This window comes from Amborella trichopoda, chromosome 8 (assembly GCF_054954075.1).
Source record: "Amborella trichopoda isolate Santa Cruz 75 chromosome 8, AtrichopodaSantaCruz75HAP2 v2.0, whole genome shotgun sequence".
NCBI lineage: Eukaryota > Viridiplantae > Streptophyta > Magnoliopsida > Amborellales > Amborellaceae > Amborella > Amborella trichopoda.
Window position 1 is genome coordinate 27,388,297 of NC_142343.1, and position 27,189 is coordinate 27,415,485.

Below are 27,189 nucleotides of genomic sequence, written 5' to 3' on the forward strand. Positions count from 1 at the left end.
CACATAGAGGAATATACTTTTCCGTGTTAGAGAGAGAGAATGAGGAGCGCGCAAATGTGGTTTTAGAGAGAGAAAGGGTAGATTATTTCCGAGTTTCAATGTTTTGGCACAGAGAGAACGGAGGAGCACCACGTGTCACGTTGCATTATTATAAAATTAGATGACCAGCTTACTTGCGTTTCTTTTCGTCTCACTGTCAAAGAAAACGCAGAGATAAAAAGGGCATTTGAAGGGTAAAGGTCCACCAGAGGGGTCTAGGGTTCTCTTTTCCTCTCTCTGGAACTGACGTTCAGTACTATCGATGCCAGGTCTTTATTCTTCAAACTCAGAGGTTGACTTGGATCGACATGATTACCTCCATGAATCGTCTCCTGAGGCTCACGGGAAGCTTCTCCTGTATCCTTCCACTATTGGTTTTTTTCTTCAGTTTGTTTCTCTCTCAGCTCAATTTTCAGAAGGTTCTACTTTTTTGGATGCTTGATTTGAATTTTTTTTGTGCGCTTCATCTTTGGGTTGGCCCTTAACAGTTGCAGACATGATTTGCTCGATATCTCGCCTATTCTCAGTGAGGCAGCTGGTGCCATTGTAGATGTAAGTTTTCCCTATTCCTCCATCAATGCTTCACTTCTTCTATCGATTATTTTTTCTTTTCCCCTTTGGTGTACAGTTAGAATTGTAATGGAAGCTTCATGATTTGGGTGTCATTAATTTGTAGTTGATGGTGAAATTATGGGTCTCCGTTCTCTCTCTCTATAAGGCTTTTATGGGTGTCTATGATTGCATTATCCAGGGATGTGAACTGTATGAAGTGAAACCTTATGTTGAAGTGGTTTATGATTGTATCTGAAAGACTGCAATGCATGTGGCGTTCAATATATTAGGGCTGTGCGATGGAGAAAAATATCACCTCAAACAAGTATTGCTGCATAAATTCATCGTATTAACATGGCTCAATTATGTTAAATACAAGAGAGAACAACTGCTTTCAGAGGTTCATACACACCCAAACACTCTACAGCTCTATTTCTGTAGAGGAAATTTATGCATTATGTTGAAAAAATATTGTTACTGGCCTATTTCTTAAGTTCTTTATTCTTATTCATATTATTGGGTGGTGATCATTGATCACAAATGGAACTTAAGATAAAATGAAAATTTATGGCACTTGTTTGGAAATCACAGTCCATTAGTAGTTGGTGGAGTTATAAGATTGTTTCTAGATGGTTTGGGAGACTTGTCAGGGCCTGCTTGGATTTATAAATGTGGCACCACTGAAGCATTTATGCTTTAAGTTTGAGAGTCATTGTTTCAGCCCTCTCGGGGCTACCCATGGTGAAGGATTTGCTGAATGTCATTAAATAACCCCATTGAATTTTTGTTCACTTTTGGAGACTTGTAGACTTGATATCATGGTTGAGATCTTTTGGCTTGGATTCTTTACAAAAAAATTTATGTTTGTCATGCACGCAAATATGCTAATGATGCATCTGATAGGTTAACAAAGTGGGATTGACTAACTTTTCTCTTAATTTGGGATTCTCTCCCCTTAATACCTAATATCTCTTCTTCCTAAAGCCTGTTGCTAGTTGCATTTGTAGATTCTGATTTGGTTGATTGCCCTTACTGATATTTTTTGTTTCTTGATTCTTTGGTTTCCTTGAAGAAAGAAAAGACACCCTTTTTCAGAGAAATTTATCAAACTATGCCTGAGATTTGAACTATTTAACATCTTCCTCATACTTTTTGATCTACTTTCAAATTACCCATCATTCAAATTACCCATCATTCTTTTAATCAAATTTCAAATAACCCATTAAATGACAAGATAGATTTTAAGATTTATCAAAATACACGTAGGCTGAATTGTTGAATAGTTCAAATGTTATGTGTATTTTTTTTTTTTTTGTAATTTTTTAATTTTTTATTGTTAACAAAACTTCATTGATTTGAATGTATTTGTACTAATATAGTCCATGTACAAAAATAAAATGTGAATAAGTATGCTATACGAAATCGAATTCCTCTGTATCCTGAACAAACAAAGGAAAAAAGAAAATCCTTTGTAATCTGTAATGAAGAATGCAAAAAACCTTTGTAATCGGTAATGAAGAATGCTTTGGAAAGGCCATCATTTGCTTACATGTCCGCCACTTCATTGGACTAATTCCAAGAGTGATTGAAAGAAATCCTCAGCTTGCTAATAAGTTCTAGGACTTTTTTAAATATTTTAGTCACCACAATCTGTTTACTTTTCTGTTGCATAAAGCGATCATATTTGAGGAATTGCCCTAAATGTGGATGGTGACTAAGCTTGGGTGTAGGCTTTGCAACTTTATTATCTGGACACTGGCTTTGTCCTCGTTCGAACATATCTTGAAAGTGGTCAGAGTATGTCATGAGTGTTCGGCCCATATGATCTCGTAGAGTTCCACCTACACCTGCTGGTGTAGTATTCCCTCTTAAACTCAGATAAGGACACAACTGTCTATAACTCAAGAGGATAAAAGGTTCAATTGGCCAATAGATGTATTATTTGCAGCATCATGGAGGAATCCATCCCTTACCTCTTCATCACTGAAATCTGGTCTCTAAAGGATGGTCTTTCTTCCTCCAACTGTTCGACTACTCTTGGGTCATCCACAATCTGTTGAAAGCCTCTTCAAACTCCACATCTCTACCTTCCCACCTCGAGTTTTGGCTAGAGCAAAACCGCTGAACCTTAAACCAATGTTCGAGAAGGCGGATGCAGCCGCCTAGGCACCAAGGTGGCTGCTTAGGCGCCACCTAGATGCCTGAGTGGCCCTAAGGGAAGGCGGTTGGGGTGGGGGCTATATGTTGTTTTTTTTTTTTGTGTGTGTGTATGTGCATGTGCACGTATGTGTGTGCATGAGGTCTTGCATGAAATTCTTACATCCTATTTTTTTCTTTTTTTTCTTTTGGATCGGTATTTGTAAGAGAGGTCTTGAAGAGAGAGAGAGAGAGAGAGAGAGAGAGAGAGAGAGAGAGAGAGAGAGAGATAGATAGATAGATAGATAGAGAGAGAGAGAAAGAGGGACCTATGGGTCCATGTGTAACTTTGTGTGTGTGTGTGTGTGAGACAGAGGCAGTCCATCAAACGCTTGGAGTCCATCTTCTTCTTTATCTTCTTCTCATAAGTAGAGAGAGCACATGGACCCGGGAGAGAGAGAGAGAGAGAGAGAGAGAGAGAGAGAGAGAGAAGGGCAATAATAGGCCTTATTTTTGTTTGGGTGGATTTAAATTATTTTTTTAAGGGATGGCACTAGGTGGGCGCCTAGACCACCTAGGTGCACGGCTTGACCGCCTGGGCCCCCGCCTTGACCGCCTAGGCGCCTGTCTTAAGCATGCTGTAGCCTAGGCGGTTTGTCGGCCAAAACACTTGGGCGGCCGAATTTTTGTTCATTAACAACTCACTACCCCTAATCCTCGCACCCATTGATTGCATTAGAGCAACTCTTATCTTCTAGGTGCTTCTGTTAAAAGAATTCAAACTCCACTTGACAACAAACTTTCTGATATCATTCGATCTTCACCATCCTTGACTCCAAGATCCTCTTTGTGGTTGCAACCAAAACAAGGTGCCATCAAATTAAACTTTGAATTGGAAGCTCCATTGGGAACTAGGTTTGGCCTGCCCACGCCATGGGCATCTTCGGAACCCACATTGATGGGATCCTACTCACCTACTCTTGACCCGTTGGTATTGCTAATTTCTCTTTTACCAAATTAGAAAGCCTTCTAGCCGGCATGCAGTGCAATCATTCGATAGAAGATGGGACAAAAGAGTTAACATTGAAGGTGATTCCCCAAATGTCATATCCTGAGTTAATAAACACCAACCACACCCCCCACCCCACGCACAAAATAAAGGTCCATAAACCTCTTCGAGCAAGTTTTTCATTGGAGTTGTGACCTCTAAGTTTCTTTAGGCACACTTGACATGAAGCAAGCTGAATCACTGATCGTCTAACCGGAGAAGGGGTGAGTTAATCTGCACTACTAGTTACCCATCGGTCACTCTCACTCCGGTAAATCATCAAATTTTGTATACCTATATATATATATATATATATATATATATATATATATATATATATATATATATATATAAAATATGTGGCTTCCACCAAAGTGACATGGCAGGGAAGGATCAGCCCTTACTCATGGGCAAACCAAGCCACAACATGTGTGTTGTCTTAGTCGCCCTCTTCTTCCTCATGGCTTGAAGAGGGTCTGTGAGTATATAGGAAGAGACTACAAAACTCCTATGGGCGAAAATGAACAGTATTTTCTCACATAGCCTCGGCGCCGTCTGATTTTTTCGGACGGCATAGATTAAAGACCGCCACGAACAAAGCATGTCCGTGGCGGTTCGTCACGAATGTAGCATGTCCGTAATGGGGGCGAAACACTGTAGTAATTAGCCTAGAGGCATTTTTAAGACTTTTCCATATATATATATATATATATATATATCTCAGTGTAGGAAAAATCGAACCGGAATGTTTAACCGGACATGGGGTCAAAAGCGGTTACTTAGTTTTAATCGGTAAACCGGCTAGTTGAACCGGCCTCATTGGGTAAGTCTCAGGTGGTCAACAAAGTGTTAAAAAAATAAAAAAATACAAAAATAAAAAAATATGAAAAGTATATTTAAAGCATGATTAAACAAAGCACATCCAAATGAACTTGAAAATTAATGAAAAACATGGATTTTAAAGAATCGATTTGTGCTCAAGGGTATTTTTACAATTTTCCAAAAAAATGATGGGAAAATGTAAAAATAAGTATTAATGTCCAAAACAATTTTCAATCTTTGCCAAAATGATGACAAACATTACAAAATGCATTACAAACAAAATTCCTTATTTTTTGGGATTTTATGTAATTTTTCTTGGATTTTTTTAAAATACCGCTCCGGTTCACCAAAACCGGCCGAAACTGAAACTGGCCAATGGCCGGTTCTGATCTAATCAGGCGGTTTCGATTTGAACCGCTCGATTTTTCCTACACTTATCTATATATATATATATATATATGTCAAAATGTTTTGTAGAAAAATAATTAAAAATAAAAATAGTGTAGAGGTGTGACATTGTGATTGGGGTCATGTCAGTTATTCTTTCAGAATGGATAGTTGGATAGGGGGAAGTATATAAGTTTTATACATTAGGGAAAGTATAGAAAGCTTGCCCATATATATATATATATTATATATTTTTTGAACACCCACACACATATCTAGGCCTTTGTACCTTACATCAAAATTTATGAGTTTATATCATTTATACAAAGAGTCACTTATCAAAAACAAAAGCTTGAGCTTTCCTTGTTTACTTAAGACGATCTTATAATGATACAAGGCATATATTGTTTTTTTGGGGTAATTCAGTGTACCCGTTTTTCAAGTAGATTAGGAGTTTGCTTTTTGAAGGTATCAGTGGGGTGGTGTTAGTGGTGGGAATGGAAACCACAATGTGGTGACTAGGGTGTGGGGTGCTACCACCACGACCCTATAGATAAGCCTATGAACAAGGAAATACAAACGTAGTACCTATATTGTATATAATAGAGCACATTAAATTGAGTTTCCTACTTGAAGTGAGGATAATATAATATGATATAATATAATATAAAATAATGCATAATTGTGTGCTTTTTGTATATTGTACACATAATTGAACAAGCTCAAGTTGAGTTTGTCAAGCTTGAGCTTGATTTATTTGATAATCAACTTGTAGGCTTGCCTTGGCTTGGCTAGACCTGCTGAAAAATATTGCTCAAACTTGACTCATAATTAGCCGTGCTGTGCCAGCTCACGTGCTTTGCTTGTTTGCAGCCCCTATTTGCTTTATGGGCATTATCTTATGCAGATCAACAGAACTTTTCTTAATATTATTCTTATTTTGTGAATTTTGGATGCATTGATTGCACTGTTTCATATTAATTGTCTACCTCCTGATTGTCTGATATGTTCTGATTGCCAAGCTTTTGCCATTATTGCAATTCTCAGCTCCTTTTCACTAATACTGTGATTCTCTATTGCATGAGCAGGACTCATTCACTCGTTGTTTCAAGTCAAATCCTCCAGAACCTTGGAACTGGAATGTGTATTTGTTCCCACTATGGTGCTTGGGAGTGCTAACACGTTATGTGGTTCTTTTCCCTCTGAGGTGAGCAAAGCTAGCTTATCATTTTAGAGCGTTGGATGGGCTTGTGACAAGTTTTTCTATATTCAACCTCAATTCTTGGCTTGTTACACATCTTGTTTTTCCTTTTTTCCCCTCTAAAATTAACTTAGTTCCCGTTATTGTATGATGCTTACAAGTATGTCCCAAATTTTTTTGGGGAGAATAACAAGAATTGGCTGTTGGGTGTGCCTTCTATATAAAGTTGTGCTGAAAGGTATGAGAATTATGGGGAGAAGTGGTGATAGACTCTTGATTCTCTACCAACTCATTCCTTGCAAGAGTTTGGTCTAGTTTGTTTGCTTCACGTCATGTGTTGGAATTGTGCGATCAGATTCGGTCCAAAGAGCGAACCAGAAAGTGTTTCGTATGGTTTGATTAGCGGTTCAACGAGCCATCAAACTGGACCGTTGGAAACCGATCAAAACCCTAAAATATATTCAAAATTTGCACAAACATACATGCTTTTTCATGATAAGTCTTCACTGGTCCAAACCAATTTAGGTTTGGTTGACCTAGTTGGACTGGCTGATTTGGGTTTCTGATAACTTTGAATGCAACTTGATAATTGGTTGCCCCAGCAACTGTAGAAAATCTTCGGTCCAGCAAAAAGAGTGCAGTGTGTGGACATCAAATAATATTAGCCCAATTACAGTCAAGGTCAGTGGCCGAGAACCCCCTGAAGTACTGGCACAACGGGCCCCAGAGATAGATAGGGGCTTGATATTATCAAGTAGTTTCCTGACTGCTTAGATGGCTCGCAGAAAGGGTCTGTGATTGCATTCAAGTCATATACACCATATTGATGCTTTCAAACTTAGATGCCAAAGAAATGGTTCTTAGCATGAGAGGAGAAAGGTTGTGTGATCAGAGTTGCCCACTGCTCAAGAGTCCCTGGAGGAAAACAGCAGATGTTAATGAGGTTCATGATTGATGTCAAACAGATGTTTTATATGTACATCAGAGGAATACATCTGGTTGTTGTTCCATATTGTCCTTTTCAAAGTGGACCCTTTTTAATTTTGACTTTTCTTCTTTTCTCATCCTGTTTTCTCTCTCTTTACTTTGACAGTGAACTTCCTTATTCTTTATTTGAAAATAAGCAGGAAACTTTGATATTTACATTCTGCTAAACCTTAACAAAATCATTTATGTCTCATCTTCTTTGGTTTCATCATTGAAGTGTCTTAGCTGAAAGCCTGCAAGACTTTAAGAAGTTCTGGGTGAATAAGCTTCTGTGACTAATGCAATATATGTTTTACACTGCTTGAAATCATAGACTGACTGTTAAACATTGCCTTTTCTTCTCTACTATGAGAATCATCATTAGATATTGGGTTATGTTATCTAATATCTATGAATTGTAAACTACATTTCCGTTCTATGTTATAAGGGCTTTGTGCTGCAATGGGTTTTTTTAATTTCTTAATTTTTTTTTAATGTTGTCTAGTTTTTAGTTTGGGGTTATTGGGTTTTTAACTTTCTTTAGGGTTATTTTTGTTTTTATTGGATGTAGAGATTGGAGGGGTAGTTTGGAAGTTTATTTTATTGTTCAGAGAGGATGTGGGGGAAAGGCGATAAGGATAGTGTTTAATTTAGGTGGGGGCCTCCAAATTAAGAGAGTTACATGAGATTGAGAGAGATAAGGAGTGCTAGAAAAAGTAGGGTGGAGAGAGAGTTTTTTGTGGGTTTCCTTTTATTTCACTTTTTTATTATTTCTTTTAGTTTGTATTTAAAGGGAAGGATGTCCCTTCCCTCTTTGTGAACTTGGCCTTTTGAGATTATATAAATTGTTTTTGATCTAGTGAAGAGATCTTTGGGGTGGACTCCCTTGCATACCTTGAGAGAGGGTATATCCTCTCAGCCCTTTATTATTATTTCTATTTTAATTATTTTTTTCCCGTCTTCCCTGCATTAGTTGGATTAGAGCCAGTGGATCATTTGCCTTGAGATCCATACACCATGATACCATCCCAAACATCTACCAATCCAATTATGGAGCGTTTGGATTGATTGGATCAAATAATTAGGAGTCAACGAAGATATCATAGAAGTAATATGACAAGGTTTACAACATCTACTTAGTAGATTTCAACAAGAGGAAGAAGAATGTGAAAAGGCAAATCTCAACGCGAAAGATCTTGACAACAACCCAAAAGTGCTAGAAATTTCGAAAATTAATTATGTAGAAGACGATACGATACGCGTGTTGAGGCATGTAATTTAATTGGGCTTCTATGCTATTTATTTCCTTAGGGTTTTTTGAAATTCAATCTTGGAATAGGTTAACTTATGGTAAATTTAATTTGAGCTTATCCCTAAAATGCTTAAATCAATTTATATTTTTCCTTTTGCCAAAAAATGAGGTTGAGGAGTCTCTTTGGGTTCCACCTCCTTCAAATTAGTACCAACCTGACCCATGGGCACACGGTGAAGGCCATATTTCACTCAGGCGGGCATATGACACGACATTATAACACGCTACACAGCTAGTTGATAGCCCTGCTTGACATTGCAGCCATGCTTTTTTTTTTTTCCTTGTCTTGTTTTCTCTTTTTTGATTGGAAGTGTGGGATCAGATCAACAACCTTTAATGTGATAATAAGATTTCCAAAACACTACATGGCTCAAGCTTTTCATTGCTTTGAAAATTATTTTTTCCTTGAGAAATATTGGATGGAATTTGGTCAAGGATACTGCTATCGTTAAATAGAGGAACCAGGTACATAATTTGTTTCTGATTGCAATTGGCAGGGTTGTGCTTCTTTTTGCTGGATGGCTGATATTTCTTCCATCATTTAGTCTAGTACATTTTCTGCTAAGGAAGAATGACAAGTTAAGACGACAATTAGAGGTTAGCATCTGTAACATTTTCTTAATTGCTGCAAGCCAGAGAGACTTATGTAATGATATATGCTTGTGCTTGGGAGATGTTTGTCGTAGATGACAATGCATAGCCAACAGTTTACCAGTTATTTCACTCAAATATATTTTTCTGTCATTTGTCTTGTTGAGCACTTGAGCTTTTACAATCACATATTCTTATTTCTGTAAGCAGTTGCTCCATGTCCTGGATTTCTATGTATTCTCTTACAGGCAGATATCTTGAAGTCCTTAAGGTTCATGCTATTTAGTATATATATGTATCTTGTTCTGACCTTTGTTAGTGGTAATAATCTTTGTTGCGATCTTTCACATTCTATTTCAAAATTGAAGACCTCAGTGTTTGTTTTCATTTTGTATACTATTTTGTAAAATTTCAGGGACATATGCGTTCTTAACAGTTAACACATATGGTGCATAGGTCATATGTTTATTTCAACAAAGAAATTTGAAATTTTATGACTTAGATTTTATAATCTGAGTTGGAGCATTTCTTTTGTTTAAGATAAACTCATGACCTATTTTGTCAGCCTATGCAAGATAATGTTTAGAATGCATTGGAATATTTTCCTGAAATTTAATTACAGCTACTCTTCAAATTTTTGTTGAACCATGCTTTCAGAAACAAAATAATCCTGTGTGTGTGTGTGTGTGAGAGAGAGAGAGAGAGAGAGAGAGAGAGAGAGAGAGAGAGAGAGAGAGAGAGAGAGAGAGATGTTACTAGTCAATTTTGCAATGGAGAGGGAGGGAGGGAGAAGCTCTCTCTACTTTTTCCTTCTCGTTCTAGAGGCCTTCTAAATTGCCGCAGTTATTTTGGGCAAATTCATGAGTTCACTGTAATTTTTTGTGTCTCAGAGATATCTTGTGGAGTTTATCTGTAGCGTGTTTGTTGCCTCATGGACTGGGGTTGTGAAATATCATGGACCACGGCCTAGTATGCGTCCAAAGCAGGTAAAGTGAGTCATTTCCCCTTCTTCCCCCTAAAATTTAAACCTATCAGATGTCGTATGAATCTTTCGGGGTAGTAATGATAGTCTTTTATTCATGTTTCTGACTTTTAGTTCATCATTGAATCAGGTGTTTGTGGCTAATCACACATCAATGATTGATTTCATAATATTAGAACAGATGACGGCTTTTGCTGTAATTATGCAAAAGCATGCAGGATGGGTTGGTAAGTATTTTCATTCCGAGTTGTAACAGTTCCCACATCTTTTGATGGGCTCCTCTTAGTTTTTTGTCACTTCTCATTCATGCTGCTTTTTTACTGTAGACTGTAAATTTTGGCCTCTTTTATTTTTTAGTTTTTAAACAATTAAACTAAACAATTTCACTAATCATGTAGGACTTTTACAAAGCACTATTTTGGAGAGCTTGGGTTGTATATGGTTCAATCGTACTGAGGCCAAGGATCGTGAAATCGTAGTAAAAAAGTGAGAATATTGTTAATTGATGGAGCTTCCCATGGTATTTATATTGTGTTGTGGCAACCATGAATTATTGAATTCTATTATTGCAGAATGAAGGAACATGTTGAAGGCACGGATAACAATCCACTTCTTGTATTTCCTGAGGGAACTTGTGTCAATAACGAGTACACAGTTATGTTTAAGAAGGTATGTGGCTACATGCAATCGATTTCATTTTAGGTGTACACTACGAATTAATTAACATCATATGACTCTGTTTGTAGAAAAAGTGGATGTTGACATGGCTTCTGCTTAGGCCATTTGTGACCTTCTGCTTGTTAGATTTATTGATAAACTGATAAGGAATTGGTAAGATGCATGATAACCTTTATTTTAGTTGGAAATCTTATTTCCTCTTTCGATCTATCTTGATAGGTATTCAATTTCTCATTTGGCCCATGGGATCATAGGGTCTAGGTTGTTCTATTTTGACTATCACATGCATGATGTTACTATGCACCTCGTGATATTGGTAGCATTTTATCTGCTCATAGAATATGTGAATAGATGAATGGATTAAGTATCCAAGATGCAGTTCTTAGACACGTTTTGGTCTGTCTCACTACTGTATCGGACTGTTGATCGTCAGATACACCAGTAGACAACTCTGGCCAGGTTACTATGCATGCATCAGTTTTTTGTGTCAAACATGCAATGCTTTGCCTGTTCACATCTCCAAATTTCAGACACGGACAACTATGATCTTACATGTGTGCCCATAATTTTTGAGGTGTCTAGAAGTTGAATTCGTAGCCGACCCCAAATCATTGAGACAAGGCTTGGATGATGATGATATCTAGAAGTTGAGCATCTGTATTCATGCATTGGATGCATGTATTTGACTTTTTAACGAAGGCAAAAGTTTATACAAGGTTGCAACCTTAAAATGTAGAATTATAGATGCACCTCAAAAATCCATTGGAAAAGGTTGTTTTAATATTGAAAAACCCTCTAATCGATCATCTCGACATCGAGATGCATGAATATGCAAAAAAAAAGAAGATTTTTAGTCCCATAAATAGTGCATATTGCAACACATTATCTAAACCGTTCACTTTCAAGATTTTCATATGTTTATGGATCTATTTGATTTGAACCATTTTTAGAGTTTCAAATTTTATAATTAGAGATGAAAATAGATTTCAAGATAATCCTAATAATTTTTTACACCAAAATTGCATTTTATGATGAAATTCAGAGGTGCACCTTAATTGGATTGTTTAAGGTTGCAACCTTATAGAAACCACACCCTTTAAGTAATTTTGTTCTTATTTATCAGTTTAAAAAAAAAAAATTGATCTTATTTATTTAGTACTTTAATTTTATATATAGAAAAGTTAGTAGCCAACAGCTACAACATGCTGAAGCTCAGCATCTGTACAAACATGTTGTGTTTGATACCCTGTTTTTTGGGAGCCATGTCAGGCTCGGTGGTTTATTGTAAGATGTCATTGCCCCTGTCCATGTCCTAATGTAGGATTAGACTGATTGTCTTCTGTTTTGTTCACTCTAGTGTGATCAGAATACTTACATTGCTCCACTCTATTATGTTTCAAGGTTTGAGCAATCATTTTCTGACGTTTCATATGCAGTGTCAAATAAACCCTACAAGTCTATTACAGTGGATTAGAGTCCATAAATTCACATTGTTATGTTCAACAGGAAGTGCGGTGGAGATCAATACTAACAAAAATAATATGACTAGGACGAATTTTTATGAAATGATTGATAAGAAAGATCTTATTTATCCTATAGATATGCACTCTTTAAGTTTCTTCCTCTCTGTTGGATATGCATCTCAACCTGCTTTGAATTTTAGCCTGTGTTTCTTCTTCCTTGAATTGCTTACATGCAGCTCTTAGATATAGGCAAGGCCCTTTCCATGGTCTGAATGCAGTTGATTATGGGGGATCTCTTTTCTCTGGGGAGATTAATCTGAAAATTACGACCTTTCTTATGCCATCTACCTTTCTTCCACCTTTGTTTCTTTTGGGGGTTTTGCACCAGTCCCGAGTACTGAGAAACCTTTGAGATTCTATTATATTTGCCACCTTGTAACAATAATCCCACATGGTACAGTAAAAAAAAATTATGACGAGGCAATGTGTGGGCAATTGATAACAATACAAGGAATTGATAACAATACAAGGGAGCTGATTTTTTATTGATAGAAGCTGCTTTATATATAATTTCACACTATACTACATCCAAATGAATCATCTTCTCTTGTTGCCCTTCGAGTGCTAGGAGCAATCCTTAAAAGTGGGGATCAAGATCCAATGGAGTAATGGAGATACCCATCAGGGAGTGTTGGAGCGAGACCTAGGAGTGGGACTGACTAGTTGGGAGATCCTAGTAACTATACCTAAAAGAGCTACTCAAGAAATTTAAAGATTTTTGAGAGAATAAAGTGCTTTGAACACACAATAACACCCAAAAGTCTTCTGTTTAGGAAAAGGAAAACCGATGGTACATTTCATTTTATGAAGAGAATTTGAGTTTGAACCTCGATTATGGGATTCTACCTTGGGAGCAGGCATGTCTTTTTGGTAGTGTTCTTCCTCTATGTCTTGGTTCTTTCTTGAATAAATAACAGTGATGGTTGATGGTATTCATTATTTAATATAGAGGTTGGTTGGACAAACAGTGCAGAACTTGACAATGAGAATTTTTCTACTTGTACTTGCCCATAGGGGATCAAAGAATGCTTCTTGAACATCTGGAGATAAGGTATTATCTCATGGAAAACGACATTCTAAGAAGTGTAATACCTTTTCTTCTTAGAGTCGTAGCACTCGTACGTTTTCAGTAGGATAGTCGCCAAGGAGCTGAGACGTAACAGATTCAGAGATGAGTTTTGTCTCTTAACATTTTCATGTAATGTGCATAACAAATGCAACAAAAAACCTTGTTGTGGTGTGCATGTGTGTGTTTCTGTATGTCACTAGAATGGTAACCTTCTCAAAATGTTGTAGATTGCCTCATCATTACCAGATGACAATAATAAAAAAGAAAACTGATGTTCGGTTCATTATAATGCAGATTTGACCGTCCAAAAATTGGATGATTTGTGTTCACTGTTGGAGCTATTGGGGTCCGATTCTTTTTATTTATTTATTTGGATTGGCTGCTAGGATGAGTACATGTACATCCCCAAAATTTGGGGTCCAAATGACTCCCTAGCAAGCTTTTGGAGCCACGGTGGAAAATGTATTGGTTTGCCTTGGGTCTCTACATGATGAGGGCGTCATGGTCCTTCTATAGGACCTGTCTAATTTAAATTTTTAAAGGGTTTCTCTTTGTTTGTTGTTTTTTCAGAGATTAAAACTGGGGTTATTTTATTTTAGTTAAGGTTATTTTGAGTAATGTTTTAAGCAATTATGTATACAAAGGAGAGAGAGGGATGTCCAACCCATAGAATGTTTATTTTGGAGAATTTGAGAAGAAAGAAAATCCCTAGAAACGGCTTCCTGAACTCCTTGATTGAAGGCCATGGAGAAGGCTTGGTAGCACCTCCCAAGGTCATCCCTTTCAAGGCATTCTTCAATTACTTTTTCTCTTCTTTCCTTTCTTACTTCTTTTTTTCTTTTCTTCATTCCGTTCTTTCCTATTTTCTTCCCTTTCTTTTCATTATTTGCTCTTTTCTTTCCTTTCTTTTCATTATTTCCTCTTTTCTATCCTTTCTTTAACTTCTTACTTCTTTTTTTCCGTTCTTTCCCTTACTTTGTTTTTTTTTTTCATTTCTTTCCCTTATTTATTTTTTTTCCTTTTTCCTCTCATCTTATTTCTTTTCTTTCATTGAATCCTTTAATATTCTTTTTACTTTCTTTTTTTCTATTTCTCATTTATTTTTCCTATCTTTTGTTTTTGTGCTCTTTCCCTAACCCTCAAAACATACAACATTCCCAATTAAAAATCCACTAAAACCTTAAAATTAACCCTTAGGTTCTCCCTAGAATCAATCCTAAATAAATTCCTTGAAAGCTTATCCCTAACTTCAAATCTGAAGTCAAAACTCTAATTTGTTTTATGCCTCATTAAATTTAAAACCCTAAGACTAGTTGTGGAGACGTTCGGGAAGTAATTTAAAGTTATTCTACATCCACATGTTCTCTCTGGACTGTGGATTAACTTTAAATTTGATGGGTATCAACTTTAATTTGGCTGATTTTGTTTAAGGAAATTTCATTCCATTACGGATTCAAAATCTCATCTTCCGGACAATAAAATAAATTCCGAAAGTTGCACGTTAATTTTCACAAGTTCGTGTTGGTTGTTTGGGGTCTCACAGCCGTCAAATATTAGTCACGGTGGACATAAATTCCCCGAATAACTGGGACCAAAACCAGGGGATCTGGAGGCACGAGATACTCTCGCTTTCTTCGAAGTGTTAAATGCCGTCGTCTTGATAAAATTCTGAGGGGCAAACGGGTCATGGCGAGTACACTCCTTGGACACAGCCTGATTGGAATACAATTCTTGATTCCCTGAGTTGCAAACTCATGAGACCCGTACAAAATCACAGTTTATAAACTGATATGTTTTTCCAATTGGTATGGTTCTACAAACTTCAATTGGAAATATATTTGTCTCTCACATTACAAAATCTATCATCGAATCGATATACTAGAATAAAACATCGATTGAGAATATCTTCTTTCTCACTAAGAATTAGTTTTCCAATTGGTAAAATTCAAACATCGATTAGGATCACAAACTATTCTCGCGTGATAAAATCATCCAATCGATAAAATAACAATAATTTAGCATTGAATGGGAAATAAAAACATATTTATAATCATCTTACATAAATAAAAATAATATCTGTTACCTAAAAGTCGCTTAGAGAGAGTCATTTCTATTGACGAGAGAGAGAGAGGGTGTCTTGCTTCTTGGTAATGGGAAGCCTTTTCCTGTTAGCTAGGCCTGTAAATAGCCTTTTTGGAGAGATAGAGAAAGCTTCTATATCGGGGAGAGAGCCAAACATTACATCTTATAAAATAAGTTGTCAAGAAGACAAAAGGAGGGGTTGATGGTGCTACATAAAGTACAAAACGTGGCACACAAAACAAAAGATGAGGTGCAAAAAATGTGTGGATCAAAAGTCCATTCTTTAAAAATGGACCAGTAAAATTATGGGTTGTTTTGAAACGCTTTTTAGCAAAAAGCTAACAATAATACTACAAGCATTAATTGGAAACAAACATCTCTCTCACTACAAAAATCATCATCCAATCGGTATTATTCAAACATTGATTAAGATCACAAACTTCTCTCCCTCACTACTTATTAATCTTCCAAAACATCGATTGGAAACGAAATTTAGTGTCAATAGATATCTCTAATTGTTGGTCGTAGTGTCTTATCGATTGGAAATACATATCAATATTTTTGAGGCAATGGTTTGTATGGGTCTCTTGAGTGTGCAACTCAGGGACTCAAGAATTGTATTCGGATCTGGCTATGTCCTGAGAGTGTACTCGCCGGGACTTGTTTGTACCTCGGAATCTTATCGAGACAGGGGCATTTAACACTCTGAAGAAAGAGAGCTCCTCTCGAGCCCCCAGATCCCCTGATTGTGGTTCCAGTTATTTGGGAGTTTATGTCCTCCATGATGTATATTTAATTGCTGTGAGACATCAACCAACCAACAATTTTGAAGCATGAAACTGGTTACTTCTAAAGATGCCTATTAGTAACTCACTAAACTATAAGAACCATGATTATGTAAGGCCAGATCAGTTTTGATGATGCGCTTCTTTTAGATGGCAACAGAGGTTCCAATTTATTAGAAAATTGGAAGGTGTGTAATGTACAGACCTATGGTGTCTGCCTGCTAGCTATGTATTTGTTGATTTTATGGTTAATTCGATCACACGCAAAATTTCTGCAGGCTTCAAATGAAGCAAAGCCTTTAGCTTAGGTGATCGATGAACATATAGTATGTTATGATCTCCGATGTGAGTGTAGTAAGGGGCCTACTTTTTAATGGGTGGACTCAAGTGCCACTATAATAGGACATTGTCCTATAATAGGACTACCCCGTCTCTACCAAGGTAATTGGCAAAGGGACATTTGAATTAAAATTCAAGTCTGGTGAGGTCCTTGCTTTTTAAAATTTGTATTATGCCCCTGAAATCCGGAGATATTTTGTTAAGTCTATGTTTTACACCTCTGTAGGCATGTTTTGTATAAGATTTTTGATTACCCTTTGCTGTGGGTCAATTGGATAGATATACTAGTAACCCAGGTTAAGAGCATTGGGATGCGGTTTTTAGGGCCCTAAAATATTTGAAAGGAACTATAGACCATGATCTACATAATTTGGGTGATCCGTTGTGATGCTTTCTGGATTCTAATGAATCCATGACTTTCAGATGTATCTCCACTTGTGGTGGGGGTGTATTTTGGCATTCCAAGAGGTAGACTTGTATCTTCAAAGAGGTAGACTTGTATCTCCAAATGATTGGAGAAAATTGCCTTGGAAACCATAGTGAGGAGGCTAAGTGGCTAAAGACTTGATGGTAGATGTACCACCTCTTCAAGGCCCATGTCTGCAGTCTTATACAGTGTGACTGTGAAGCTTTTGTATACCAAGCGAAAGGTTAGGGCATTCTGAAAATCCACTTGTACTCGCTTGAGGCACAGTCAGTTGAGACTTATGCTTGAGACGAAGTCATAACAGTACTCCATATCTATTATACCCAATTATACCCAGGACTTGGTAGAATATTAATAAAAGACCTTGCAAGGTGCCAAGTCTGGAAGATAGTTAGAGGTCTCAAACGTATAATGCCACAGGGCGATGGGAACCCTACCTAGGATAAGGAGATCCCAAGTCCAAGATTCAAAAGGAAAGACCTGTCGCTTGTGTGATGTTTGATGGGTGCGGGTACCACAAAATTCTCTATTATGAAAATTTATAAAATTTCTGCCCCATTCCTGGATGGTGTGGTACAATTTATTGCAATGAATCGAAAGGTTGAGCTTTGCTCTTAATTATTCTATTTGCCTAGATGATGTAAGGCCTAGGCGGGGGTGTCGCATTGCAAGGCATCCTGCATAGAGTCACCTATGTGACTGTGGAAGTGGAGACCTCTTCTTATTGGAACTGAGCATTCCCTAGAGTGCTCATAAAAACTAGGATTAGTGCATGGCCTTTAAATGCGCAAACCTTTTAAAAAACCGTGGTTTTTTTGAAAGAGAATGTGGTATGTGGGAGGTTTATCAATAAAGGAAATAATTCAAGGTGTGCCCACTGACTGTCCTAGTATGCGTTCTGCATAACACTATGTGGAGGTGGTTCCAATTCACAAGACACCTTCACTTATGCATTCGCCGTTCCTAATATGTTTGGAGAGAGGTCTTATTATTTTGAAACAGGTGGGGGATTATTAGCTTTTTGATAAAAAGTGATTCAAAACAACTCATAGTTTTGCTGGTTCATTTTTATAGGATGGACCTTTAGTCAACACATCTTTTGCACCTCATATTTTGTTTTTTGTCACATTTTGTGTTTTATGTGGCACCTTGAATCCCCTCATTTTGTCTTCCTGACACCTTATTTTATAAGGTGTAATGTTTGCCTCTCTCTTTAATAAAGAAGCTCTCTCTCTCACCAAAAAGGCCCTTTACGGGCTCAACTGTCAAGAAGGGGCTTCCGGTAACTAGGGAGCAAGACTCTCTCTCTCTCTCTCTCTCTCTCTCTCTCTCCCTTTCTCTCCCGCATTAACATAAATGATTCTCTCTAAGCGAGTTTCAGGTAACAAGTGCTGTTATATTTATAATTTATTTTATGTAGTGAGATGATCATATGTATGGTTCTATTTCCCAATCGATGCTAAATTGCTGTTATTTTATTGATTGGATGATTGTTGTGACACTAGAGAAGTTTGAGATCCTAATTGATGGTTGAATTTTACCAGCTGGAAGACTAATTTTTAGTGAGAGAAAAGATATTCTCAATGGATGTTTTATTGCAGTATACCAATTGGATGATATATTTTGTAGTGTGAGAGAGAAGTATGTTCCCAATTGAAGTTTATAGAACCATACCAATTGAAAGACATCAGTTTTATAAACTGTGGCTTTGTATGGGTCTTATGAGTGTGCAATTCAGGGACTCAAGAATTGTATTCCGATTTGGCTGTATCTTGGGAGTGTGCTTGCTGGGTCTCGTTTGCACCTTAGAATTTTACTAAGAGAAGGGGGCGTTTAACACTTCAAAGAAAGCGAGAATATCTGTGCCTCCAGATGCTCTGGTTTTGATCCCAGTTATTTTGGAATTTATGTCCACTGTGATGAATATTTGACTGTGGTGAGACCCCAAACAACCAACAGTTTATTTATCAGTTTGGTGGACCAATATCTACAAAATTTAGAGACATTCAGCCTTAATGTAATTTAAAGTGTTATTCCAACATTTTTTGGGGTCATTTAATCGAAAATTAGCGAGCAGTTGATTTTAAGTTACATCACTACACAATTATTTTTATATATTTATATTAGTAAGGAAGAAGTAACCATCATCATCATTTTAGCCTTTTTCCAATTAATTGCGGTCGACTACATGAATCCTGGTTCTCCATTTTGCTCTATTAAAGGCCATATCCTTAGTGAGGCCATAAGTCTCCATATCTTTTTGGACTACTTCCAACCATATGCTTTTGGCCCTACGCTTGCCCTTTTCAGTCCTTCCACTTGAACTAACTTGTACCTCCTAACACATATTGTACTTGGTCGACACCACACATGACTAGCCCACCTAAATCTACTATCTCATTTTATCGTCTATTAGTGCCACGCCTAAATTCTCTCGAATAGATTCATTTTGAATTCTATCCCTTCTTGTCTTGCCACTCATCCATCTCAACATCCTCATCTTTGCTACACTCAATCTCTAGGTATGTTATTTTTTGTCCGCCCAACATCCCCCTCATAGAGCAAAGCTAGTCTCACCGCTGTCCTATAAAACTTGCCCTTCAGCCTCATTGGTATGCTGGGATCACATAAAATTCCAGTTGCACATGTCCACTTCGCCCACCCAGCTCTAATTCTGTGTGCGACATCTTCTTTGATCTCTCCATTTTTCTAGATTATCGACCCAAGATATCGAAAGTGTGACCTTTTTTGTTCTTCCTGTTCATCAATCTTGACTATTTGCTCATCTCTACTCTATTATTACTAAACTTGCACTCCTTAGACTCTATCTTAGTCCGACTAATTTTAAACCCTTTGGATTCTAGAGCATCCCTCCAAAGTTCTTTGTGTTGACGTCATTTTGGGTCTCATCAATCAAAACTATGTCATCTGTGAACAACATGCAACACGATACCTCATCTTGTAGGTGCATAGTTAAGTTGTCCATAACTAAGACAAAGAGGTATGGGTTCAATGCTAACCCTTGATGTAGACCTATTGTCACTGAAAACTCACTCGTCTCTCCAGTAGTTGTTCGTACACTAGTTAGTGCTCCATCGTAAACATCTCTCACCAAGTTGGTGTAGTGCTTTGAGATGCCTTTCTTTTCCAATACCCGTCAAATCAAATCTCGAGGTACTCTATCATAAGCTTTCTCTAGATCAATAAAGACCATGTGGAGGTCTTTTCCCTTCACCCTAAACTTCTCAATCAGTTGCCTAAGTAGGAAAATAGCCGCAGTTGTTGACCTTCCTGACATAAAATCAAATTGGTTTTCAGATATACTCGTTTCATGCCTTAATCATTGCTCAATGACTCTCTCAGAGCTTCATAGTATGGCTTATAAGCTTGATCCCTCGATAGTTCACACAATTCTGTATGTCTCATTTGTTCTTGTAAATATGTACCACAATACTTTTCCTCCATTAGTCTGGCATTTTCTTTGTTCTTAACACCTTGTTGAACAACTTCGTCAGTCAGTCACTGCCAATTTCCCTCATGCACTTCCAAAGCTCTATCGGGATACCACTGGTCCTAAAGTTTTTTTTTATCTTCATCCTTTTCAAAGCTTCTTTCACTTCCGACATCCTAATCCTACGAATGTATCTATGACCTCTGCTGTCACTTGTGCCAACAGTCCCTTCTACCACTATGTTTCCATTGTGTTCGTCATTTAGTAATTTTTGAAAATAGACTCTCCACCTTTCGTTGACCTCGTCATCCTTCACCAAGACACCTTGATCCTCACTCTTAATGCATTTAATATGGTTTAGATCCATATACTTTTTCTCTCGTATTTTTGCTAATTAATATGAGTGTGAATTTTGAATTCTTCTCGACATTCTTTTTTCCTTCCAATTTTCTTAGATATTTCTTGAAGAGAATAAGTTTAAAATTCCTAGAACATCTCTCATATTTTGTTATTAATTGCCATCACTAAGCCCTTTCAATAAATCGATATCTATTTTTAACTCCGACTAATTCGTGAATTCTCTGCCACTATTTGTAGTGAAGGCAAGATATTCATCTCATTTATTTCGCAAAATTTAAATTCTTTTCTTTTTTAAAACAAAGAACATTGGTAATTCAAGATCTTAAAAAAATATGATGAATAACTGTCATAACTAGGAAATTTTTAAAAATTGTTGAGAAATCAAATTATTTCATATAGACGTAAATTTATTGAAATAAAATTGAAAAATTAAAAGTAAATTGCTCATCTCTTATTGTAGATTGGCATTTATTATGTTTAAATTAAAGAATATTTGTTATATAGGATTTATTTAAAACTTTGATATATTCATTGCCATATAAAAATGAAATTGTTTTATTATAACATAGATTAGTTTAAAGTAAAATAAAATAGATCGTAATAAAGAATTTAAAAATTAGTTAACATTATCAAAAAAAATAAAAAAACTTTAAAATTACAATACATTTTGTAAATTAAGGCTTTGTGCAATGCACGTGCCATGGTCATGTGTGTGTGTATGTCTGTCTGTCTATGTATATGTGTGTGTACACATATATATTATATGTAAATATATATACACACACCTATATAATTATGTGTATGTGTGTGCGCGCATGCACTTGCGTGTGTGGATATGGATAGATAAATAGGTAGGTAGGTATCGGTTTCTCTACCATGTTCAAACTTTAGTTTGTCATACAGAACGTTTATGCATTCTTGGACTGGTGGCATGCATGCTGGTGCATGCATACATAAAGACATATAAAGGGCATATTGTGCTTTCTACGTAGACTGATTGTCGGCATACTGTCATCAATAATTCTCTCATTTTCTTTTATGTTCTTGAGTGGCAACAATTTGTGCCTAAGACTAACTTGTTTTTATTTTTGTCTCATGTCATCTTTATGGTCTTTGCTTTTGATACTCTTTTTCCTTTTTTAATCGACATTATAGTACTAGGGATTTTGATTGGAGTTATTCTGTGTACAATTATGACTGATGCTATTCGTGGTTAGATTCCATTAATATGTTCTTGTCTCAATTGAAGCCCGATTAATTTGTTAGTTTCAAATTGTTTATTCACATGGAAAACCATTTTTTGAAGAATATTGCTTAATTAATGGTTGTTAACAGACTGTTGTTGCTTATTATCACCAAGAGCATTAACCTGAATAAATCACTGTATATGTTCTCAAGCTGGTAAATTCATTTGGATGACGTCCTAGTTAGTACTTTGTAGGTCATACTTGAAAAGGTTAACAGTTCAATTATATTAAGAAAGAGGTATAGTAGGTAAAAAATGAGGCTTCCCACAACCTGGGAGCTCTATAGGGCATCCCCAAAGAAGGGAGTTCTGTACAAAAATAATAAGGCCAACCCTAAAGGGAAGCCCTATACAAAATCACCAGTAAAGAGGTGTAGTTAGATACCAAAAAGCTCCCATGATCAGGCTAGAGTGCGGTAGATGGGTGTCTAAGCCAGAGATGCAGCCTCCTTCGCAAGGGATTCAGCTTTGTGGTTTCCTTCCTGCCATATATACCTCCAAGAGATGTCCATACCCCTGCAAATGTGTGCGATCTCATCAAATATGTGAGCAAGCAACCAAGGCCGAGGAGAGGAACCGGTTCTTGGAGCCCCCCTCGAATATAGAGGGTTAAAAAGTTTGATGCCCTCAAGGAGAGGCATTATTCCACTTGATAACTTATTTTTGTCACTTATACGCACTATAGATGCATGGGCTTGGATGCTTTTGTATTTGGATGTAGTCATGCTAGTTTCACAATTTTTTGATATATACCCATAGAGAAATATTGCAAGTATGTGGCTTGGGCAGCTACTTTTATTTAGCATCCACAGTACTAGTATTCTTCTGCGAAGGACAGGATGCAAAACCATCCATTTTACTTCTCTTTTACTTGAAAGGCTTCTCCTACTGCTATTGTTCAATAAGAATCATATTTCTTTTCATCTTCAAATTCTGATATTCTTTATGGCGTATCTTTCTTTTAAGGGAAATTATTAAAATACCCCTAAGAGATTAACTATTTAACATTTTACCCAATTGCAACTATTCCATCTCGTGACCATGTGTCTTTTTATGGGCGTTTTGAAATTAAAATAAAAGATACGGGTAGAATGTTAAATAGTTCATCACTCATAAGTATTTGGATAAATTCCTGTTCTTTTAATGGGTGTCAGAGTTTTTTCTTTCATTATGTTAAAGTACTGCTGTGTTAGTGTTTGTTTACCTTGAGTTCTTTATGCTCTTCCACATGGTAGTGTTTTTTTACCTTGAGTTCTTTATGCTCTTCCACATGGTTTTTCCTTTGAGAGGACTTCCTAAAAACTAAAGATTGGATAATTGCCCAATATTTAAAAAACAAAAAGTATAGATAATGGAGTCTGATCTATAATGGATGATCATTAAGTTAAACCTGAGAAATGTGCTGACTCAGTCTTCAATTATGTGTTTTCATAGTGAATTCAAAATAAGTTGCTGGTATTCTTAATTTTTATGAGGCTGGTGGGCTGCTCTGGATGGGCTGTTTTTGATAAAAAATACATTTAGAGAGATTTTTTTTATATATCTGTTTACATTTCTGGTGACATCTATCCTTTTATTCGATTTTGCAGACTCCTTTCGAACTTGACTGCACCGTTTGTCCCATTGCAATAAAATACAACAAAATATTTGTGGATGCGTTTTGGAATAGCAAAAAGTACGTATTCTTCTAGTAGAAACCATGGAAATAGGTGTCGACATGTGTGCATGAATTCGTGTTCGTGTGGATATTGCCCTTGTTCCACTTTGTTTATTGTATTTATCAGCTGCACCAACCATATCATACTTTCCTGATTTATGAATTTGTCAGGCAATCTTTTACAAATCACTTGCTCCGGCTTATGACATCATGGGCTGTGGTTTGTGATGTGTGGTACTTGGAACCACAGACTTTGAAACCCGGAGAAACACCTATACAGTTTGCTGAAAGGTACTTAGCATTCTGCTACTTTATTTTTTTTAGTTGATTTGCATCTACTTTTAGACGGGAGGAGTTCTTAATAGAACTATTTGGAGTTTCAAGTTCCTTATTTTCCCATTTGTAGGGTTAGGGACATTATCGCTGTTCGAGCTGGTATCAAGAAAGTTCCTTGGAATGGATACTGGAAACATGAACGGCCTAATCCAAAGCATTCTGAACAGAAGTATGCATTACATATGCCCTTAAGTTTTCTCATAGTAGTAGTTACTACTGGGCTTTTTTCTTTGGGCTTGATGGTTTGAAATTGTTTCCTTCCAATTGATATGTTGTGCTTTTTTATCATTGGTGATGTGTTGTGCTCTCAAAAATGTTCCATGCCAGAACAGCGCTATGATGTTTGTAATCTAAAGCACTCAGACCGGATGCATGCCAAACATGCCTGTGTCTTTTGCAGCTTCGTAGTATATTTGTGAAGGAGTTTCTTATACATTTTGTGATGCCTGAGATAATTTTGTTCCACTACAATTGTTTGTGATTTTAAATTTTTGCACCTAGGTGATCACCATTATCACTTGAGTTTTCATTTACTCTTACTGGCTCCTCACTTGTGCACGTGTAATCTATGTGCACGTATGTGACATTATTCATTCACCAGCTCCTTCATATTTAATCAGGCTGTTTATCAAAGATTATATGGCAGCCAATATCATAATTCTATGAATAGCAAGTTCATATTGTTCTTTGTTCTTATGGATTGCTGATTTGGATTGAAACATATCAGAATTGTGTGGAATCTGACTTTCATTTGTACATCATATTATTAGCCAAATAGAGGGGAATATTTATATCTGGTTGTAATCTATTAGTTGTTTTTGTGTTAATTTCTTTCAGACAACAGGGTTTTGCTGAATCAGTCTTGCGGCGCCTTCAGGAAAGATGATGCTCTCAGGTTTATGACTAGTTGCCCTTACTTAATTTCGCTTGCGTACCTGTATTACTTTTGCTGTTACTATATTGTAAAGCAGGTAGTGAATATTCCTTGCTTTTTAGGGAATGATAAAAAACATGTTTAAGTTTCGTTCCCTAGATTTTACCCTACTCTATTTTTCTTTCTGTTGGCTTTTCTTCACTAATCGCCCCCCTTCAGTTTGTCAATGTGATGGAAGTGTTTAACTATTTGGTTGCTTAATAATGAGTTTACCTTCTTGTCCCATGTCTCTCCATAACTCTCATAATATGGCATTTTCAATGCCATGTAACTGGATAATGTGTTAGCATTATAAATAGTGTTTCAAGACTACAGAATTTTTAGTCTACCTAACAAATTTTCTAACTTAAGGCAAAGCATGGCTTAAGATAAGAGAACGGTTTAGTCCCAAATTGCGTAGAGGTAGGTTTTTCAATGGCTTTTTGAGTGGGAAACTTCCTTGGCTCCATGGGGGCTTTGGAGAGAGAGAGAGAGAGACTTGGGTCTTTCTGGTGCTTTCAACTTGTGTCCATGTTTGAAACTTACGTCTACATGCTCCCACTGTTGGCCTGGTCGTGGCCAAGATTGTGGCTGAGGTTTGAGTTTTGGTCGAAGTCTACCGTTTGGCCGGCAAACCTTTTAATCAAAGTTTGACCGCGGTTTGGGGAGAAGTGAAGGGTTATGCTTCGTTTTGAACTCGAACTTCAATATTACTCTTTGATTATTATGAAAATGGAGAGTTAAGCTCCATTTTGAACTCTAAAGCTTTTTTACCTTGGTTATGGAGTTTGACCACGGTTATGCACTTTTGACATCTTGGTCAAGCATCCCTCGGGGGGTTGCAGTGTATGTCCAGCATGAAAGAGGGATTCCTTAAGGTTTGGCACTCAAGGGCCCAAACGCCAACAATAATGAGATGATATTGAACTTGCTGCATTTCATTAACTAGGATCTATGATCGGTTCGATTTAGGGTTGCAAATTTCAATAGGTCATAGCAGAAGGTCCTCTTTCTACAAAGGACTCTTGAGGGTTGAGTACATGTCATGGTCCCACCAATGAGGTGACACCCATGTAGACAAAAATCGTAGACAACAGGGGTTTTACAATTATTGCCAAATTGCCTCCCATCTCGGAGGGGGATCATAAGAATATCCTTAGTTGAAAGCCAGAGGAGATGACCATGGAGTAGTTTATTACTCATTCCCGCAACGAAGAAGAAACCCAACTCTAAGACATGAAGGAGCTGGGGTCATAAATGCTCGATAGGCCTGCAATTGATCAAAGGCCTTAACAAGAAGTTGATGCATCAAGTAACTGAGATCAAGATCGAAGAACAGAAGGGAGAGAAAAACATTGAGAAACTATAGTTTCCCGGAAGGGGTGCGACAAGAGATCTGGGATTGGGAGCAAGAGTGGGGGGCATGATGGGCTCGAAGTTCTGGGGTAGGGGCAGCAAGGTCCGTTCATTGTCATGTAGAGGGTCTGGATCCTTGGCTTTTAGGGAGCGTATTCCATATTTGCACGAGAGCATGTTTCTTATCTCTATAGGAGCATGTTTCTTAGTGTTCCGCTGTGCATAGGATCAAGATTCTTGAAGTTCATTTGCCCTTGTATTGCAATTTGGGAGTGAATTCCAATGAACAATATGTTTAACTTTATCCAAATTCACAAACCCTAGTAACATTATGTACAAGAATCATTTCATTGAAATTTTCTTTGAATTTTTGTTGTCATCAGAGTATGATTCTATGCAAATAGTGATTACGACCCAAGTGCTTGGGCACAAAAGGAGCTATGTGTCCTTGATCGGGCTATCTCTCTCTCTCTCTCTTTCTTGTGTGTGCAATACAATCATCGGGGAATTTTGTGGACTCCTATTGTTTTCAAATGCATTGGGGAACATTGTGATCATCTCCCTCTTGCACATAGTGACAAGAATAAATTCCCTCAGCAGGTGAAATGGCAAAAAGCAACAAAAGAGGAAGCATTTCTCTGAGGCAATCTCATACTTTTAGTGAAGGAGGCCCTTTTCAACTACAGATTTCAACAGACAGCAATCTCGTACTTTTAGTGAAGGAACCCCTTTTCAACTACCGATTTCAGCAGACAACTTGATTGCGGTGTATTGTGCTACTTATTCATTCAATTCCCATCTCGGCTATTGATAGTCGATGCTAGGTTAGATTTCCCATTTCAATGACAGTTTTGGTTTATTATGATGTGTGGCAGCAATGACTTGACTTGTTGGATGCAATCTTCGGGGCAGAATGTTTGGCCTTATCTAA

At 37.0% G+C, this 27,189-nt stretch overlaps 1 protein-coding gene across 5 annotated transcripts; it reads left to right on the forward strand.

The window, feature by feature from the left end:
• Nucleotides 1-243: 243 nt before the first annotated feature.
• GPAT9 (glycerol-3-phosphate acyltransferase 9) lies at nt 244-27,189 on the forward strand. Of its 5 annotated transcripts, none has more exons than XM_088874286.1 (13): nt 244-396; nt 534-591; nt 6,073-6,191; nt 8,961-9,060; nt 9,945-10,045; nt 10,167-10,263; nt 10,435-10,522; nt 10,609-10,705; nt 23,586-23,671; nt 23,825-23,944; nt 24,060-24,158; nt 24,827-24,884; nt 26,856-27,189. In XM_088874286.1, the coding sequence occupies exons 6-12, from the start codon at nt 10,191-10,193 to the stop codon at nt 24,873-24,875; spliced, it is 612 nt and encodes a 203-aa protein (XP_088730412.1). In that variant the 5' UTR covers nt 244-396; nt 534-591; nt 6,073-6,191; nt 8,961-9,060; nt 9,945-10,045; nt 10,167-10,190; the 3' UTR covers nt 24,876-24,884; nt 26,856-27,189. The 5 variants fall into 5 exon arrangements, with proteins under 5 accessions (XP_088730412.1, XP_020522187.1, XP_006843264.1 ...); XM_020666528.2 differs by having other exon boundaries at nt 9,945-10,040; XM_006843201.4 differs by having other exon boundaries at nt 9,945-10,040; nt 26,859-27,189.

Bases quoted from the DNA above. Each gene is read 5' to 3' on its own strand.
- GPAT9 (XM_020666528.2), top strand. From the start codon at position 302: ATGCCAGGTCTTTATTCTTCAAACTCAGAGGTTGACTTGGATCGACAT. The intron at 397-533 runs GTATCCTTCCAC...TAACAGTTGCAG, and splicing joins GCTCACGGGAAGCTTCTCCT to ACATGATTTGCTCGATATCT. The intron at 24,159-24,826 runs GTATGCATTACA...AATTTCTTTCAG, and splicing joins CCAAAGCATTCTGAACAGAA to ACAACAGGGTTTTGCTGAAT.